The sequence below is a fragment of the Entelurus aequoreus genome, linkage group LG10, assembly GCF_033978785.1.
Source record: "Entelurus aequoreus isolate RoL-2023_Sb linkage group LG10, RoL_Eaeq_v1.1, whole genome shotgun sequence".
Taxonomy (NCBI): domain Eukaryota; kingdom Metazoa; phylum Chordata; class Actinopteri; order Syngnathiformes; family Syngnathidae; genus Entelurus; species Entelurus aequoreus.
Window position 1 is genome coordinate 43,660,460 of NC_084740.1, and position 20,348 is coordinate 43,680,807.

The window sequence follows — 20,348 nt, forward strand, 5'->3', positions numbered from 1 at the left end:
GTCTGTGCTTCCTACATTATATATCAATATAGTCTGCAAGGGATACAGTCCGTAAGCACACATGATTGTGCGTGCTGCTGGTCCACTAATAGTACTAACCTTTAACAGTTAATGTTACTCATTTTCATTAATTACTAGTTTCTATGTAACTGTTTTTATATTGTTTTACTTTCTTTTTTATTCAAGAAAATGTTTTTAATTTATTTATCTTATTTTATAATTTTTTTTTAAAAGTACCTTATCTTCACCATACCTGGTTGTCCAAATTAGACATAATAATGTGTTAATTCCACGACTGTATATATCGGTTGATATCGGTATCGGTTGATATCGGTATTGGTAATTAAAGAGTTGGACAATATCGGAATATCGGCAAAAAGCCATTATCGGACATCCCTAAAAAATATGCTAAATGTTGAAGAAGAAGCTATGAGGTTTGGTCCAGGTGTAGACAACGGCTTTTATTGTATAAAGACAAGAAACAGCTCGGGTTATTAGGTTTTTACCACACTGGTACAAAAAAAAAAAAAAGGTTTTTGAACTACAACAAGCACAAGGGGATTAAAAAAAAAGAAGCATTATACATCTACTGAAAAAGTGGCATTATGAACACTTCTAAAATGTTGCAGGAGTAAATGATCTCGCTCACCGTAACCGAGAAAGAAGGTAAAATGAAAGTAAAAGGCATGCTTTTGTTCTCCGCCCCGCCCACGCTGTGGATGTATCTCTAGTGTAGAGTTTTCTCACACTGAAGCTCTCTGCTTTGTCAGGTTAGCATCTAGCTAGCTAGCATCTATCACCTCGCCGCCACATAAGACTGATTTAGGGGGAAAAAAGAAGAAAGGACACCTGAAGGAATGAATGTTGGGACTCCACTCCTTTCTGGCTGGCAGGCCACACCAGGAAGTGTTGGGGGGGGTGGACGTGAAGGGGGCGGGGCTACTGGGTGCCAGAGGAGGAGCCTTGGCTGCCCTGTCCTGGGTAGCCCCCATACTGGCTGTAATACTGGTTCCACTGGTTCTGGTTCTGGTAGTACTGCTGCCACTGCTGAGCGTACTGAAAGAGAAACAAGGATTGGTTGTTTTTTTTTAGAGTTATGACATCATCAGCAATAAAATCACCATGACAGGGTATTTATTTGGGGTGCACAAAATAAAATAAATTCACATCCGAAACCCAATTATTATTCATTCAGATTCTAAATCGAGTCATCATTTTCAGAAATCGATTTACAAAAAAACCCTTTTTAATTTTACTTTAATAAAAATAAATTTTTAAAGGGGAACTGCACTTTTTTTAAAAAAAAGATTTTAAATACAGAAAAAACGCTTGGAAGATTTGGCTAATAAGAACTTTCAAAACCCTCTAAAACAACTTAAAAACCCTTCATCAACGTTTTATATACACACTGCAAGTATACATATGATGTAGTAACAGACACCTTCATAACAATATGTAATATGTACAATATACACACTGCAAGTATATATATAATGTAGTAACAGACACCTTCATAACAATATGTAATATGTACAATATACACACTGCAAGTATACATATGATGTAGTAATAGACACCTTCATAACAATATGTAATATGTACAATATACACACTGCAAGTATATATATAATGTAGTAACAGACACCTTCATAACAATATGTAATATGTACAATATACACACTGCAAGTATATATATAATGTAGTAACAGACACCTTCATAACAATATGTAATATGTACAATATACACACTGCAAGTATATATATCATGTAGTAACAGACACCTTCATAACAATATGTAATATGTACAATATACACACTGCAAGTATATATATCATGTAGTAACAGACACCTTCATAACAATATGTAATATGTACAATATACACACTGCAAGTATATATATAATGTAGTAACAGACACCTTCATAATATGTAATATGTACAATATACACACTGCAAGTATATATATAATGTAGTAACAGACACCTTCATAACAATATGTACAATATTTACCATATTTTGACTTCTTCAGCACATTGATTTCTGTTTCCATAGCAACGTACATCTGACTTCTTGCAACAAAAGTGTGTTCCTACTTCCGGAATCAAACACGAGTGTGTGTTCTAATCATGGCAGACTTGGTAACAAACAATGAAGACGACTATTTTTGAACAAAGAAGTTAACAACCTTATATTTTTGAAGCTGAACTTACTGAGGATGAACTACTGCTTTAAGAAGCCAGCACGAAGGAAGAGTGAGACGTTGGAGCAGACGGAAGCTGGGAGTGAGGTGAAAGTGATTTTGACGCTATGAATATGGAACTGGGAGCCAAGTTATTTCGACATAAATGGATTGCTTACCCAAAATAAACAGGAAAAAACGTCTCCGGCCAGCTGGACCAAACAGACAACTGTCCACGGAGGGAGCCACACTTTATATTGATGATGATACATGCAGCACGTCATGCGTGTTAGTACAACTACAGTACATACATTGTCTGGCTAGCTATGTACAAACAAAACATGAACTAATACTTTACAGATATTGTAATATGATTGTTCATGTTTTTCACTCAGTACATATTGGTGTTCTATCACAGTGTTGTGTATTACAAACTAACGCATTTCGTGTTGTTGTAGAAGTTAGCTTATCTGTTGCCGTAGTTAGCTTGTACGGCTAATATCGGTATCGTACACTAGACAAATGGTTCCTCAGTGTTTGCTCTTACAAAAACAATGTGGCTACAGTTTGGTTATTATACAGGTTACGGAACGTAAATGAAGTATTATTGACGCTTTTTGAATGCATTTTTAAAGTGATTTAGAGGTAGAATTGATTACTCCCATTAGATGCATTGCTAGCCACCTACAACAAGCCAATGTTTATGTTAGAATGCACAAAAAACAACCTTAGTGTCCTCTTGTCTCTCATGATTCTGAACAATAGGCAAAATGTTTTTACAAAGTGCAGTTCCCATTTAAAAAGGTTTCTTAGGCCATCTCAATGCAACTACAATCGCAATTCTTCTTCATTCCGATTTTAAATAAATTCGTAATTTTTAAAAAATCGATTTAAAAATAAATATATTTTTTAAATGTATTTTTAGGGTATCTCCATGCAGCCAGAATCACAATTCTTATTCATCCCTGTTCTAAACAGATTCATAATTTTCCTAAATCAATTTACAAACAAAAATTACATAAAAAATGTATATAATTTTAGTTTTTTGCATGAAGAGTCAAAAAATATTTTTTTTAGCACTTTTCAATGCAATCAGAATCGCAATTTTTCTTGATCCTAATTTTAATTAAATTTAAAAAATCTAATAATATAAAAATATATATTTTTGTTCAAATATATATTTTATCCCATCTCCATGCAACCAGAATGGCAATTTTTATTCATCCAAATTCTAAACCGATTCACAATTGTCAAAAAAGGATTTACCAAAAAATTCAATAAAAGTACATAATCGTTTTTAATAAGAATTCATTATTGAAAATACCTTTAGAGCTTCACCATGCAGACAGAATAGCAAATATTATTAATCCAAATTCTAAAACGACTCATATTTTTCTAAAATCTATTAAGTAAAAAAAAAAATTTTTTAAATTAAAAATACACTTTTTTTTTATTTAAAAAAAGAGTTTTTAAAAAAAATAACAAAAAAAGACATTTAGGGCATTTTCGTGTAACCAGAATTGCAATTATTATGTATCCCAATTTTAAAAAGATTACTAATTTACAAAAATTGATTAAAACTTTTTTTTTTTTTTTTTAAGATATATAATTTTTTTAATCATTTTTCCTTTTTTAATAAAGGAATTTATTTTTAAAAAGACGCTTTTAGGGCCATTTCCATGCAACTGAAAGGAGCCTTTCTAACCTGTAAGCAGTTTTGAAAAGGTTTTACTATAATTAATATACCAATTAATACGCTGCGAGAATCATGTTGAATGGAGAATTGATTGGGAATGGAATGGTTAGGTGGCCAAAGATAATAATTACCTGCTGATACTGCTGGTTGTAGCTCTGCTGGGTCTGCTGCTGTTGGGGCTGCTGAGCGGGGGGCTGATGCTGAGGCAGGGGCTGCTGGTATGTCTGCACTGTGGCGGCCGGCTGGCTGTAGCTCTGACTGTAGCCGGGGTACTGGCTGTAGTTGCCATAGTAACTCTGGTTGTAGCTGCTCTGGTTGTAGCCTGCTTGGTTGTAGGCGCCCTGGTTGTAGTTCTGGCCGTAGCTCTGCTGGGGGAGCGGAGGAGAGCGTGTGAGTCTACAGGGAGGACTGGGCCCGCCACAAGAGCACAAAGTTGGACTCACTTGGTTGTATCCTCCCTTGTTGTAAGAAGCCGGCCTGCTGTAGGTGGATGCAGTCGACTGGCTGCGGTATCCAGAGCGCGAGTCGGAGCCTCCATCACGGTAGTTGTTGCTGTTGCTGTTGTTGCTCCAGCGGCTCTGGTTGTAGCTGCCACGATTGTAGCCTGCCAGCACAACCAATACCTGATGTTTAAGGTCTACCATGATGCAAAAGTAACCCTTTTAACTAGAAAATGCGTGTGAATAATGGAAAGCCGAAGTTGAACGGAAATGCTAACAGTTAGCGCGCTAGCGTCAAATAAAATACGACTCTTGGGGTTATCTAAAATGAGTTTGCATACTAACATGCTAATGTTAGCATGTTAAATTAACAAAAATATTTGACTGAGGCGTATACCTGCATAATCTGCTAAACAATCTGCCATGCTAATGTTAGCAGGTTAAAATACTCGCTGGCCAGATAAGAGTCAAATAAAATACCCGAATTCCGGTAAAAAATTGTTTTAATTCCACAACCTTTTTTCCTACGTTTCGCACCCTGCGGCTTATGAAACGGTTTTCTTTGCTGACGGCCATAATGCAAATAGTTTAAAACAAACAAACAAGCAAAGACACTGAATAGATGTGTTTGTGCTGTGGTGCCATCTTTTGGACAAGTTCTGCATTGCCCTTCTGTTTAAACTAATTTCAGTTTCCTAGATGTGCATAGCCTTTCTACTCGTATGGATTCTTCAATTATCTCTCCAAGCAACGTTTGTAAGTTTTTTAATATAACTAAAACAATTCTTACTGACTATAAAGTGTCCCATGTGTGATGTCTGTAGGAGTGTTTTCATGGTATTTGTACGTGCTATCGCAATGTAATCAACCTAGCGTGGTTAGCATTAGCTTATATGCTAACACGTTTACAAGTGTGTGTTAGTATTATTAACTTAAAATGGCATTCTTTTTGTATTGTTTCAGTTTCACAAATTCCTCAGTAAATTCACCAAAATGTCACTGTGGAGTTATTGAGTCTGTTTAGCTGATTGGAGAGCTAGCTTCTACAGCTCGTGGGTCCATGACCATGACTTCTGTTTTGTTTGATCAGCCGTTTTACTGCCATGTTACAGACACTGTTTGGAAACAATTAAGGTATGTAAATAAACATTTACAGAATATTTATGTGTAAATAACTCATTTCACAACGTACATATCTGCGGCTTATTGCCCGGTGAGGCTAATAAGGATTTTACTTCGCTGACTACCATAATGCAAATAGTTTAAAAAACAAAAACCATGCAAAGACACTGAAAAGGTGTGTTGTTGTTTGTGCTGTAGCGCCATATTTTGGACAAGTTTGCCCACTGCAGGAGCTGCATTGCCCTTCTGTTTATAGAACTTTGAACCGGAAGTAAAAGTGCCGTCCTGTCTTCTCGCCGCCCATCGCGTTTCTACTCATATGGATTCTTCATTCATCACTCCAAGGAACGTTTGTAAGTTTTACAATATAACTAAAACAATTCTTACTTACTAAACTGTCCCATGTGTGATGTCTGTAGGAGTGTTTTCATGCATGTTTGTACGTGCTATAGCAGGGGTCACCAACCTTTTTGAAACCAAGAGCTACTTCTTGGGTACTGATTAATGCGAAGGGCTACCAGTTTGATACACACTTAAATAAATTGCCAGAAATAGCCAATATGCTCAATTTACCTTTAACTCTATGTTATTATTAATAATTAATGATATTTACACTTAATTGAATGGTTTAAAAGAGGAAAAAACACGAAAAAATGACATTTAAATTTTGAAACATAGTTTATCTTCAAGTTCGACTCTTTAAAATTCAAAATTCAACCGAAAAAAAGAAGAGAAAAACTAGCTAATTCGAATCTTTTTGAAAAAATTAAAAAAAGAATTTATGGAACATTAGTAATTTTTCCTGATTAAGATTAATTTTAGAATTTTGATGACATGTTTTAAATAGGTTAAAATCCAATCTGCACTTTGTTAGAATATATAACAAATTGGACCAAGCTATATTTCTAACAAAGACAAATCATTATTTCTTCTAGATTTTCCAGAACAAAAATTTTTAAAGAAATTCAAAAGACTTTGAAATAAGATTTACATTTTATTCTACAGATTTTCTAGATTTGCCAGAATATTTTTTTTGAATTTGAATCTTAATAAGTTTGAAGAAATATTTCACAAATATTGTTCGTCGAAAAAACAGAAGCTAAAATGAAGAATTAAATTAAAATGTATTTATTATTCTTTACAATAAAAAAAATTAATTTACTTGAACATTGATTTAAATTGTCAGGAAAGAAGAGGAAGGAATTTAAAAGGTAAAAAGGTATATGTGTTTAAAAATCCTAAAATCATTTTTAAGGTTGTATTTTTTCCCTAAAATTGTCTTTCTGAAAGTTATAAGAAGCAAAGTAAAACAATTAATGAATTTATTTAAACAAGAGAAGACCAAGTTTTTAACATATTTTCTTGGATTATCAAATTCTATTTGAGTTTTGTCTCTCTTAGAATTAAAAATGTCGGGCAAAGCGAGACCAGCTTGCTAGTAAATAAATAAAATGTAAAAAATAGAGGCAGCTCACTGGTAAGTGCTGCTATTTGAGCTATTTTTAGAACAGGCCAGCGGGCTACTCATCTGGTCCTTACGGGCTACCTGGTGCCCGCGGGCACCGCGTTGGTGACCCCTGTGCTATAGTAATGTACTCAAGCTAGCGTCGTTAGCATTAGCTAATAGTGTCTGTGTTAGTATTAACTTACAATGGCATTCTTTTTGTATTGTTTCAGTTTCACAAATTCCTCAGTAAATTCACCAAAATGTCACCGTGGAGTTATTGAGTCTGTTTAGCTGATTGGAGAGCTAGCTTCTACGGCTCGTGGGTCCATGACCATGACTTCTGTTTTGTTTGATCAGCCGTTTTACTGCCATGTTACAGACACCGTTTGGAAACAATTAAGGTATGTAAATAAACATTTCTGTGGAAATAACTCATTCCACAACATATATACAGTATCTGTGGTTTATAGGTTGGTGCGGCTAATATATGGAAAAATATTGTTTCCTTTTAAAATTTAGTGGGTGCTACTTGCGCTCTATAGTCCGGGAAATACGATATTTGACTCTTCCAAAATCGACACATCTCCAAAAGCAGGCTGGAGCTCAGCCTTTTCCTTGAAATGTGACAAAGATAAGAGCGGCGACTCACCTCTGTGACTTCCAGAGTCGCCGCTGCGGTTCTGGTACCCGCCGCGAGGGGCGTCGCGGCTGTCGTAGCGCTGGAAGCTGCCGCGGCCACGGTACCCGCCCTGCCTGTTGTCGAAGCGTTTGTCGGGGGGCGGGCCGGCCTTGCGGCCCTCCTCGTTGTACTGCTTCAGCAGCTTCTCAGCGTCCTCGCGCTGCAGCTCGCCGAAGCTCACGTCCTCTAGGAAGTCGCACACCTCCGGTAGGGTGAAGTTGGCTTGGGGAGGGCGAGCCAGGGTGGAGATAGAAAGAGAGAAAGGGAGGGAGGGGAGGGGGGAGCAGTGAGGACCAGAGCGGTCACACCACCAGAAGACAAAAAAAAGACAGCAATTAGTGTCGCGCAGAGGAGGAGGAAAAACTTAAGAGCAGAAAGATGACGCATTTACAACAACAAACGTTTCCTCCGTAGAAGCAACATTTGTGTAAGCAGACACAGGAGGGGGAGGGGGAGGGGAGGGGGGGCTGGTAAAAAAGCACTGCAAACCAAGGACAGCGAATACCTAGCGTTAGGATGGTGCTAGCACGCCGCCTCAGTTTGCAGTGCATGAATACAGGGAAAATTTCAAAAGAATCATGGGGACTGCTTTCAAAAGAAATAAAGTCCAGGTCTGATAACGGTCTAATGGTGGGGAGATGACGGGGGCGGGGAAAGGAGGCATCTTTCAAGTTTGATTTTTTTTTTTTTTAATAGAGACAACATAGAAAAAGTTTCAAAAATAAAAGAACAAAAAGTAGATCTGGTGTTGAGTTGCTTGAATCCACAGCGTTCCTACCTTTCATTTCTAACACAGCATGATCGGGCACATCCTTCCCCTGCTCATTGGTTTGCTTTAATGTTCGCTCTTTTAAATCCTCGTCCGTGGGACAAATTACAATAGCCTTGCGTTGAAAACCTTCAAAAGGACGCATTTTTCGTCTCCTGGCTGATCCATAAACATTTGTCTAGCAATGGTGACAAGAAAGAGGTAGAAGCTTGTTTGTTATTGTTTACTTGCAAAGGCGTTCCACTGGAAAAGGGAAGCTGGAACCCTGCAATCATCAAGTGACAGAGGTTTTTTGGGGTTGGATGGTAGACTACGCGTTAGCTCAGCTGCTATAAAAGGCCTCGTCACTCGCACACTCACCTGGACGTCAGCGGGACGGCTGCTGGGCAGACAGTGTGCACTGACGGGGGAGGGGGGCACCCAAAATGAACCATCGATTGCTGCCGTGTGTCGAATTGAAGCAATGTAAGCGGTGCTGATTGGCTACTCAGAGGTGACAGCATGCAAACATGTCTGCTGTTACAAACATGACATTGAAGCTAGCAGCTGCTTGAATGTTAGCAGAGGTTGAACAAGTTAACAGTCATTCTCTGAAGAGTGTGACAATATATTGTCATATCTAACCTTGGAAATAAAACAATCGAACCGTTCCACACACTCTCAGTCTCTCGCCATAAACGGTTGTGTTTTATCCTTCGGTGCAGTGAATATGTACCGTATTTTCCGGACTATAAGGCGCACCTAAAATCCTTTTCCCCCTTCAAAACTCGACAGTGCACCTAATAACGCGGTGCACCTAATGCAAGGAATACGTTTGGCTGAGCTTACCCACCTTGAAGCTATTGTACTTGGTGCATGTTGTGATGATTAGTGTGACCAGTAGATGGCAGTCAAACATTAGAGATAAGTGTAGCTGCACTTTGATGGCAATATGCCTCAAGTAAACACCGACATTTTAAATGTTCCATTGAAAATATAGAAACATTACACACGGCACTCAAAAATCTATCAAAATGTTTTAGTACGACTTTGGTAAGCTATGAAGCCGCACCGCTTGACGGATTGTCGGGGCATTAAACATAGGAGTATTATTATGGTGTGTGTATAAGGTAAGACATTATCTGGCGTTTTGTTTCGCAATATTATTTCTTCTTTTTCTCTATCCTCTTATTATGGGACATTCATCCTCCGCTGTTGCCATTTCTAATATAAAGTAGTGTAAAGTTCTTACTTCTATCTGTCAGTAAACTCACCATGAAAGCGCTAAAACATACCGGTGTAGTGAGTTTACATTATTCACCCAAGGAACTTTAGTTATTAGAGTTCCGGTCGGACGGTTTTTGAAGGATTGTCGGGGCATTAAACATAGTAAGAAAAGACATATTATCTGGCGTTTTGTTTCGCAATATTGTTTCTTCTTTTTCCTCTATCTTCTTGTTATGGGACATTCATCCTCCGCTATTGCCATTTCTAATATAAAGTAGTGTAAAGTTCTTACTTCTATCTGTCAGTAAACTCACCATGAAAGCGCTAAAACATACCAGTGTAGTGAGTTTACATTATTCACCCAAGGAACTTTAGTTATTAGAGTTCCGGTCGGACGGTTTTTCACGGGACACATTTCCGGTGGTGTTGTTTCTGGGTGAGGAGATGCTGCTCCGTTGTTGATTGAAGTAAAGTGTGAATGTCATTAAAACAGTTAGCTCCATCTTTTGACAAGTCTTCCACTCCCGTCCTTGCACGCTACACCGCTACAACAAAGATGACGGGGAGAAGACGCAGTCGAAGGTGAGCCTCGTAAATAAGATCGCCCACAAAACGGAAGCGACTGTCAGAGAGTGACTTGAAGATGATGTGTAAAACAATCTATGCAACATTTTGACCAAAGAACCACCATTACATGTTATGTAGACCACAAGGAAGTATTTTACATAAAAAAAAAATCATAGTAATATGACTCCTTTATTGCGCCATCTAATCCAGTGCACCTAATATATGAAAAAAGATCAACTATAGGCCATTCATCGGCAGTGCGCCTAATAATCCGGTGCGCCCTACGGTCCGGAAACTTGGATGACTAACGCTACACCTTCAAACAATCGCACTACAGTATCCTTAGGGCACATTCACTTTGCTCCTTGCAGGCATCACAGTGGAACGAAAGCAATACGATACGCAAAATAGCTCGCAGACATTCAAAACAGGAATTGTATTTTAGTTTTTGATATTATCATTATTAAACATCACATATTGTATCGTAGCGTAAGGTACTCTTGAGATTCCCAGCCCAATTTCTTAGAACCAACGACATACATTAGCAAAATAAACTTTAAAAATATATTTTTTAGCAAAACAAAACATTATCTATAGAAGGGTTGCATATGACGTCACATCTGTATTTCTTCTTGGCGGCTTAATTGACAGGATGGTCAAGCAGCTTGGGCATAGCATTAAAAACAAGTCAGAGTGTAGAGTTTGAGCAGAAACTGTCGTATTGTTGTTTCGTTCTTGGGTGTTCAAATAGATAGGAAATAACTTTCATAGAGTCCCCAAAGAAGTGGCTCGTGAAGGTAATAAGGAAAGTGCGTGGAAGGAAATGGCTCTTAAAAATATCACTTTAATCTATTTGTGGAATACAGTCGTGTCTGCAGAGATCATTTTGTAAAATGTTTGTTTGAACATTTGATTTGTTTGAGAAACTTTGTGTGACGCAATCGAGTTTATTCCCTACTATTTTAGTAGTGTTTCAGAGCCGAACTAAACGTAACGAAAGGACAAGAGATGGCATTAGTTTGTGTTCTTTTGTGGTTGCTATGCCTAAATATAACTAGAAGACCTGCTTGTGCAAATAAACTAACGTCATGTTAAGTCCTAGTTATAAATATTGTGATTGTTGGTCCAATCCATCGTATTTTCATTGTCCATTTTCATAACATAAACTAAAAGCTTAGTTGTTGTGCAGGAAAGCCAAGTGCTTTATTCGACACGGATGACCCAATTACAGCGTCTTTGGTGATATTTGTTAGCATCAAGAAAATATCCTTAATAGTATTAATAAAGTAGATGAATAAATCTTGATATCACTTCCAAACATTGCTGAACAACAGGGACATCTGTAGCTAAATAATGAGACAAAATATACTTCACAGCATAAAAACTGCAGAAATGAATCGTAGATGAGACTAATATGTGTAGCAGGAAATCAACTGCAAACAAACTGATCTTTTTTCTGAGTAGCGTCACAACACTCGTTATGTCAATCAAATACGTTACTTAGCGATGCATGAATAAATACAACTTTGACCGATTAATCCCTAATTTGTGGACCCCTCAGATGTAAAGACATGATGTGCCTCCAATCTTTTCTTCTTTAATTACTGTGTCAAATGAAATTAGGTTGTAGCGAGCAGTAACATCTTGTTGATGATAAATGCTTTAAAAATATATTTTTCTTAAGGGTGTAAAAATCCACTCCATCCCATTTTAAATATTTTTTTCATGATCGCTTTTATATTTGCCTGTAAACCTTTCAAAATACGCCCAAATATGCACTGACTAAGGTAAATTAGCAGTAGTATAATAGTGCTCTGTACCACTGCCTGAAACCCGGAAGTGCCCAGATGTCCCTCGAGGCCACGTGATTGAAAAAAAGAAAAATTTTGCAAGATAAACCTTGATGTGATTGAGGTTTCCTTGTGCTTTACATCAAAAGCTGCAGACTCTGCAACGTTCAACAAGTGCTTGAAGGTGATAGTGTATAAGTACTGAACTGTAAATTCCGGTCTATGAGCCACTACTTTCCCCCACACACTGGAACTACAAAGGGTTTCTGCAGTTATGAGCAAATCAAATTAACTGCTTTTTAAATGCAATTTAAAATTAAGTCAATGTCCTACTGCAGATTGTTGTTAATAGTCAAAACAGGGTTTCTCCTAGATTGCCAAGATACATGTGGCGGTGGGGGCGTTGCTAGGGGCAATGACATCACATTAATTGCTATGATGTGTATATTTTCTTTAAAAAGTGAACACATACATTCAAAACAAATAAGTTACTAATTATTAAATTAACATATTACATCAAACATATTTAAAGCCAAAACCATCTTACATAACATGGTTTTAACTATTTTTCAATTGTTGCTGCTTATTATACAACGTGCTTTGCTGAGAATAGTTTTTTTAATTAGATTTCTCCAAACATTTTAGTCACTCTTCCTTTATTAAAACGACTGGCAACATATTAGCATTTATTTCTGGTGTTATTGTAGAATGTACTCGTGTTTAGAGACTCCATTTATGCCTGACGTCACACTTGTTTCGCGCTGCTGGGAGCCTCTCTCTCCTTAAAAGCCGCCAGTGTCATCTTCAATTTTGAAGATCGCTGTCCGCGAGAATATCTGAGATATATTAAAGTACGTCCACATCGCGGACATGCTGCCTCCGATCCAAACAACCCTTAGCTTACGTCATCACAACATTCCGTTTCAGCAGCGCTGTTCCGTTGATCAAATTACGTCTTTTTTCAGCCAAATTTCCGGTGCATCACTAGTCAATAATGCAGAAAAATAAAGACAGATGAATATATTTATTCATACTGTAACCACCTGCTGATGTTGATGTCTATGTTAGTGTGTTCATTTTTCCTAAGGTCTGTGAACACACCTTGACGGCGGAGAACGAGGAAACGTGTGTCTAAGGGTGAAACACACGTGCGTGCATGGGGGAAATACTTGCTGGAATTGGGCCTGGTAGAATAAAATTGGCAATAAAGGCTAAAAAAATAAAAATGCGTCAATTTTTTGTTTTCTTATAGACGCTACATCATATAATTGTATTTTGGTTTCAGGAAAATATGGCCACGGCGTACCACCACAATCAAATACATTGAGGGGAAACCCTGCAAAAGCTTAACCTGACTCTCGCCAGATCCTTGTAGTTCGCTGAGCTCCACACAAGGATCTGGGACTTCTCAAAAAGAGATGTATTTCAGAAGGCGGGGCCTTGTAAAAAAAAAATCATTGTATGTGAATGGATAAACCACATGTTCGTTATCTTGAATGACGTGCTACTTCAACCACTCACATTGAAATCAAGCCGTGACGCTGGGAAATCCAAAACCTAACAACCGACATATTGGATAACGGCAGAGCGACAAGTTCTCTGTTCATCTTTTACATAATTAATATTCAATAGATTCGACAAAAAGGTTGCAATAGCAGAATCAATGTCAGCACACGACTCCTCGCTGCGTGACGCCATTGTTGTTTGAATCAAACAGTCACTTCGGCGCTACGTCTCATGTATAAAATCCCGCCCGGCGATCCTGATTGGTTCATTATTTTTTGCTATCTTGAAGGATTTTCTTTGCCCTCGAGCCCAGATCCTTGTGTGGAGCTCAGTGAACTACAAGGATCTGGCGAGAGTCAGGTTAGCAAAAGCTTGCATGGACAGAGAAAATTGTGAGCTTTTGACAATGATACATTTGAATAGTAGAAAAGTTAACTAATGCAATCATATAATAATGCAAGTAACCCTTTCAAACACAATAAACATACTAGAATTTGTCATGACTGTAGTATTAGTTTATCATTGTAATTGTAAGGACAATAACTGAATTATCTTAAATAGGTAAACAGAAAAATAATCTTTAAGCAAAAACTGCACTTCAATGAATATTGACTATATGAAGTGCAGTTTTTTTGCCCACAGTTGGAAAAACTGGATCAGGTGGTTTGTTCCGTTGTGTTTTTTTGCTGCCGATGTCATAACAACATACTTGCTCGTTCATCCGTTCTGATTTTTTTTTTTTACCCTTATTAATTAACCCAGGAAAGTTCCATTGAGATTAATCATTTCTTTTTCAAGATAGTCCTGCACATTCACACACCAGTGCAGGTGCCAAAGGGAGCAAGGTGGGTCAAGTGTCTTGCCCAAGACACAACAGCCGTGGATAGTATGGCGGAAGCTGGAATCGAACATAGAACCTTTAATTTGCTGGCACGGCCGCTCTGACATCCGTGCCTCACCGATGGGCTCCTGTTTCTCATTCAGTTCCAAACATTTGGCTTTGTAATCATGTTTTTTCCTCCTAACTTTAGCTACTTAATGAGCAGTGCTTCTTACTAGCGAGGCCAGGTCTGTGTATTCCGTGTGTGTGTGAGCTCGCGGTCCTGCCTGCTCATAGCGAAACAACTGACTGGAGGCTTCACTGCACTCATTTAAGTCTTATGTCAAATAAACGTGCTCGGGTGCTGAAAGCGATGCACATAGTGAGACCACTTGTTTCATTTGAAAGCCAGAGAGGAAGAAATGAAACACACAGACTAGCGATGCTAGCAAAGTTATCAAGTTCATGTATCATACAATTGTGTGACATTTTTCAATGCATCTGGACATCGTAATTAATGCTTTTTAAAGCCCTTGAAGGCCATCATTTTTGCAAAACCCATTTAATGACAATGCTTTTTAATTATGTGCGGAAACCCTGTATCATATCATACAACGCTGCGCCTGATTTATGTTTTTTTTCCGGGTTAAAGAGCTTCACATGCCACCAATATATTTAACTTCGTCACATCAGACCAAAGAAACTATTCACATTCACATAAACGCACTCGCACAATCGTTCAGTCAGCCATTTAGCCTATATGCACTCACCCTCGTCACTGAGAACAAAACGACCGAATGCAGACGACGCAATACCAAAGCCCAAGACTATCAACCCCGGTCATCGAAAAAGGACAACCCCGCCACACAGAACAGAAATCCAGGCCCTGAAAGGCTGCAGCGCGAAGGAGTACAAAGACAGTGCCGTACGGAGGCTACTACTGTCGTGTTACAGGCACGGTCTAATGTTAACTTTGTGAATGAACACAAGCGCCTATGTTAATATTCCATGTTTCAGACTTGTACATTTACAAAAATTAGGTGGTTGTGGCTTTTATTGATCGGTGCACTCGATAGCCTGGAAATGAGGTAACGTCTTGTAAGTAATTTTGATTAATTAATACAGGAAAGATCAACTAGTAAACACATAATGCATCTCATGTATTACATCTATAGTTTATATAAACATTTAGTTTCAGCTCCAAATCTATGCACTTGAATTACAACAAAGTTGTTTCTTTTCTGCACATGCCTGTGTTCTGTAGGACTTTAGTTTTGGTGACTTTATGCATGTATTTACATTATAGAAATATTTATCTATTACCGTAAATTCTGGACGCTTAGAACACTGCGGCTAATTTATGGATTTTTCTCTGCCGACAACCATAAAGCAAATAGTGTTCATGAAACTGAAAGGGCGTGTTATTGTTTGTGCTACGGTGCTATCTTTTGGATGAGTTTGCGCACTGCAGGTGCTGCTGGGTAATTGTGAACTACTGCTGTTTAAAGCTTTCAACCAGAAGTTGAAGTGCCTTTCGTCTACTTATTGTCCATAGCGTTTCTAATCATATGGATTCTCCATTCATCACGCCAAGCAACGTCTGTAAGTTTTACATAAAAACGCAACAATTTATACTTACTAAAGCGTCCCATGAGTGATGTCTGTAGGAGTGTTTTCATGCATGTTTGTACGTGCTATCGTAATGTAATCAAGCTAGCGTTGTTAGCCTGTACTAATATGCTAACATGTTTACAGGTGTCTGTGTTAGTATTATTAACTTACAATGGCATTCTTTCAGTTTCACAAATGCCTCAGTAAATTCAACAAAATGTCACTGTGGAGTTATTGAGTCTGTTTAGCTGATTGGAGAGCTAGCTTGCGCAGCTAGTGGGTCCATGACAATGACGTCTGTATTGTTTAATCAGCTGTTTTACAGACACCGTTTGGAAACAATTAAGGTATGTAAATAAACATTTACAAAAACTTATGAGGTAAATAACTAATTTCACAACATATCCGCAGCTAATATATGGGAATTTTTTCTCCTTCTAAAATGTAGTGGGTGTGGCCTATATACCGGTGCGCTTTATAGTCTGGAAAATACGGTACTTTGTTCAACTTGTATGTCATAAAAATAGTCTTCCTTTTTTAAAGTAGCGGTTCAGGAACGGTGTGAGCGGTGTCAAAACTGGTACCAGATAATCAAAAGCCAACCCTACTTGAAGTTGTTGTATATTTTGATACGTGGCTCGCATTCAACTGCGCGACATACAGTATATTCCGCTCTCTTCCTGGTTTAACCATGTAAGCTCGGTGCCACTAATACTCACAACAAAAGGATAGCGTTGTTACAAAAAGAGTTTGGAAAAGCAGGCTGTTTCGACAGCAATATAGCAACCACAGTCATCAGATTTGGATAAAGTTTAACTTCTAATAGTGAAGCATTTGTTAAGGCCGCTCTTTGAAACCGCTATCTTAGCCTTTGGTGGTATTCTAATATTATTTTGCTGTAATTGTTTTAATTTTGATAAGCTTGAACTCAAAACCGAGCAGATATATTTGTAGGAAGCGAATGAGTTAATCTGCAAAAGCACGTACGGTACAAATGTATGCATCCCTTCAGTGTACAATCACACCACAGTGTTAATGTTTTAAATGAAAATGATGAAAACAGAGGACCTCTGTGCATGTTGCGCAACGCTTCTACATTTACTGGACGTATGGTGGACACAAAACAAAATTATGAACGTGTACCAAGTTTAGGACGAGCTCATTTTGGTCGACGTGCGTCAACTTTTACACGGTGACATCGCCAACGAGTGGTCTGGCATACAAATAAATTACAGTTACTTTCATACAGTGGAACCTCGATTTACGAACCCCTCTATTTGCCAACTTTTTGGCTTACGTAGCATGTTTCTGTGTACAAACGCTTCATGCATTTGTTTTGTGTCACGCTGGCAGCCATTTAGTGCTTGCTCGTATTGAAAACAGTTTTTGTTTTTATTTGTGACGACAACAGACTTTTCTGGAAAAAGATGCCAAAACGGAAAACACACACATGGCCCCTCCACCCCGCCCCCTTGGATAATTCCTCTCCTCATAAGGAGCAGCTAAAGAGAGGACTTTGCAGATGTTACCGTATTTTTCGGATTATAAGGCGCAGTTTTTTTCATAGTTTGGCCGGGGGTACGATTTATACTCTGGAGCGATTTATGTGTGAAATTATTAACACATTACCGTAAAATATCAAATAATATTGTTTATCTCATTCACGTAAGAGACTAGGCGTATATCAGCAACCGAAACCATCCTGTCCGGATTCAGAGAGGCTGGAATAATTGGAACTGCAACTGACGATGACTCTGACATAAGCGACGTACCGATAGAAGAGGAAGCGGCGCATTGTCTACCTTTGGAGTTGGCAGAGTTGTTTAGAAGCGACACAGAGGAAGAAGATTTCATGGGATTTAGCGATTAGGAGTGACAGATTGTTTGGTAAACGTATAGCCTGTTCTATATGTTATAGTTATTTGAATGACTCTTACCATAATATGTTACGTTAACATACCAGGCACGTTCTCAGTTGGTTATTTATGCCTCATATAACGTACACTTATTCAGCCTGTTGTTCACTATTCTTTATTTATTTGAAATTGCCTTTCAAATGTCTACTTTTATCAAATACATTTCCCCCAAAAATGCGACTTATACTCTAGTGCGACTTATATGTTTTTGTCCTTCTTTATTATGCATTTTCGGCCGGAGCGACTTATAATCCGAAAAATACGGTAATCAGAATCAACTTAATGCACTGTAAGTGGATTTTACTTCAAATGTTTATTATTGTAGCAATTAAGTTGTTAAAGTTAAGGATTTTTGATCGTTTGTGAGGGCACCAAAGGGACTTGCGCGTGTTGGCAGAGCAGCGCATACAGACAGCAGCTTGTCGTCAATTTAGCTTGTTAATAAAGATATCGTTCATTCATCACCTGGTTATGTTTGTTTGATGTACAGTACTGTATAGCACTTCATATTGTGTTCAAAGTGTACAAACCTTCACTAAAATATGGACTTTTTTCAAGGCTGGAACCCATTATTCATATTTACATTGTTTCTTATGGAAACATTTGCTTTACTATATGAAACTTTGATTTCCCAACCCAGTTCAAGGACTAATCAAGTTCATAAATGGAGGTTCCAGTGTCATCACTTTTGGCAGATTGTTGTTGACGCGCTCAGCAAATGCTAAAAAAAAAATGGTGTTCCAGTCTGTCATTAAATGTATTATATTTAGCATGGTCTGAGACTAACAACGCAAACAGGCGATGGACACAACAAGCTAGGTTCAATCAGGCACTGGCGGACATGACTGTGAAAAGGTTTCTTACAGAACGGCTAAACTTCTCAGCAACGAGCTGCTTTGTGTTTTCCATGTCACCTTTTCCTCGCCATTTACTACGACTGTGAAGACAAAGGCCAGATTCTGAAATAGCCACAGACTAGGGATGGGCGAAAAAAACGATATCGATATATATCGCGATACACGTAATCCATATCAATAAAAAATGGGTTCGATAAAACGTTCGATATAAATATATTTATTGTCTTCTTCGGAAATAGCAGGAAGTTGCGAAGCAAGGTTGGTCGCATGAACAAAAGCGTGCGTTGCTCGCTAACCTTTCGCCATCTTGTCGTCTCGCGGTTGATTCCTTGCAAGGAGTGCCAAGAGAAAGTAACAATTATAAAATGTGGATAAAACAAGAAAAGTCACAGAAGTATGGCACTTCTGTGGATTTTTTTTAATTTTATACGGACCGTAGTCAGACCGTTGAGATTGGTAATACCACACCACCTTGAAAACAGTTCTTCTCGGGATTCTCGGTTTACATTTGCACACTTTGCAGTGTTTTTGCTACACTTAATTAGGCATTATTTACACTTTCCTTATTTTTGCACTTTGTGATTTTAGAATTGTGTTTACATTGTTTAAGTGTGTGTCTTGATAGCTCAAAGGAAGGTTACATTTTAAAAATGTTTTACATTTATATTTTTCTTCAGGTCCTTATCGCCAATGGGTCATAAAATAACGGATTTAAACCACTTATACGGTGACACGGTGCCCAGCCCTACTACTGACCCCACACGTGATCGCTCGTCATGAAATATTCGTGATAAAAAGTTAGTGGTAGCAAAGTGCGATGAAGTCGTATTAGTTTGATAAACTGATTAGACAGTAAAGTCGGGATGCTAATTTATGTTATTATCTGCCTACTAAATCAACAAAATGGGGCCCCTCCCCCGATACTTACCTGAACTTACCTGGTTTTCGAAAGTGCTCTCGTCCCACTTGACACAACAACACAGATACAACTCACCTGTGAATACTCACGTATCCATGGCAACGCCCCTGTCAAGACTCACCTACCTTTTTGCCACCTTGGCCATCGCCAAAGCCCTGAAAAGCTCAAGGTGGTTAGACGCTACTTACCTTGGGGGTCAATTCATAAAAATACACACTCAAAAGTTCCATGTATCTCACTTATGTAAAAAAAATAGCTTTTAAAGGAAAAAAGCTCTCTCTTAGGATTTAGCAACAGAAGGTGTTTTTCTTACTCACCAGAGTCAGAGCTTACTTGTTTCTCAACATCTTTACATAGTCACGGTCTACTTGTACATTGTCGCAGTTCACAAGACAAACAGTAGTGTATTATGACAAGAGATAGCAAGTGCGAGTATAGCGAGGGATGACAACATGGATTAAATGTTCTGTCACTTTCATCGATTACAATACAAGACAGAGCAAAGTGACAAGAGGGTGATCAATGCTTCTTCTACTACTTCTACAATACACAGAGCCCCCCTGAAAGATAAATAGATAGTCCATTAGAGAGAGTGATCATTGACTGACGGTGCTGAGTGTGTCCGAGTGTGCGAGGACGCCGGTACGCTACCTGGTCCAGGATGTAGTTGCGTCTCTTGCGTGCGGCGATCTCGATCAGCCGGTTCAGGCACTGAGTGGCCTGTTGGATCAGAACGTCCCAGCGACCCGCGTAGTTCCTTTGGCGCCGCAGACCCATCAGCTGCGGGACAGACCCTCTTGTGAGCAAACAATAACAAGCGGGGTT

The 20,348-nt window shown here is 38.4% G+C and overlaps 1 protein-coding gene across 2 annotated transcripts in view; it reads right to left on the reverse strand.

The window, feature by feature from the left end:
• Positions 1-446: 446 nt before the first annotated feature.
• Positions 447-20,348, reverse strand: part of hnrnpul1 (heterogeneous nuclear ribonucleoprotein U-like 1) — a 45,721-nt gene continuing 25,819 nt past the window's right edge. Inside the window, exons 11-16 of one of the 2 annotated variants that reach the window (XM_062060914.1) lie at positions 20,175-20,303; positions 8,341-8,509; positions 7,533-7,784; positions 4,318-4,478; positions 4,006-4,239; positions 447-1,056 (exon numbers count right to left, since the gene is read on the reverse strand). In XM_062060914.1, the coding sequence (XP_061916898.1) occupies positions 940-1,056; positions 4,006-4,239; positions 4,318-4,478; positions 7,533-7,784; positions 8,341-8,509; positions 20,175-20,303 (1,062 nt within the window). In that variant the 3' untranslated portion in view covers positions 447-939. Of the gene's footprint in view, positions 1,057-4,005; positions 4,243-4,317; positions 4,479-7,532; positions 7,785-8,340; positions 8,510-20,174; positions 20,304-20,348 lie in introns of both variants that reach the window. The other variant, XM_062060913.1, reaches the window with a different exon arrangement.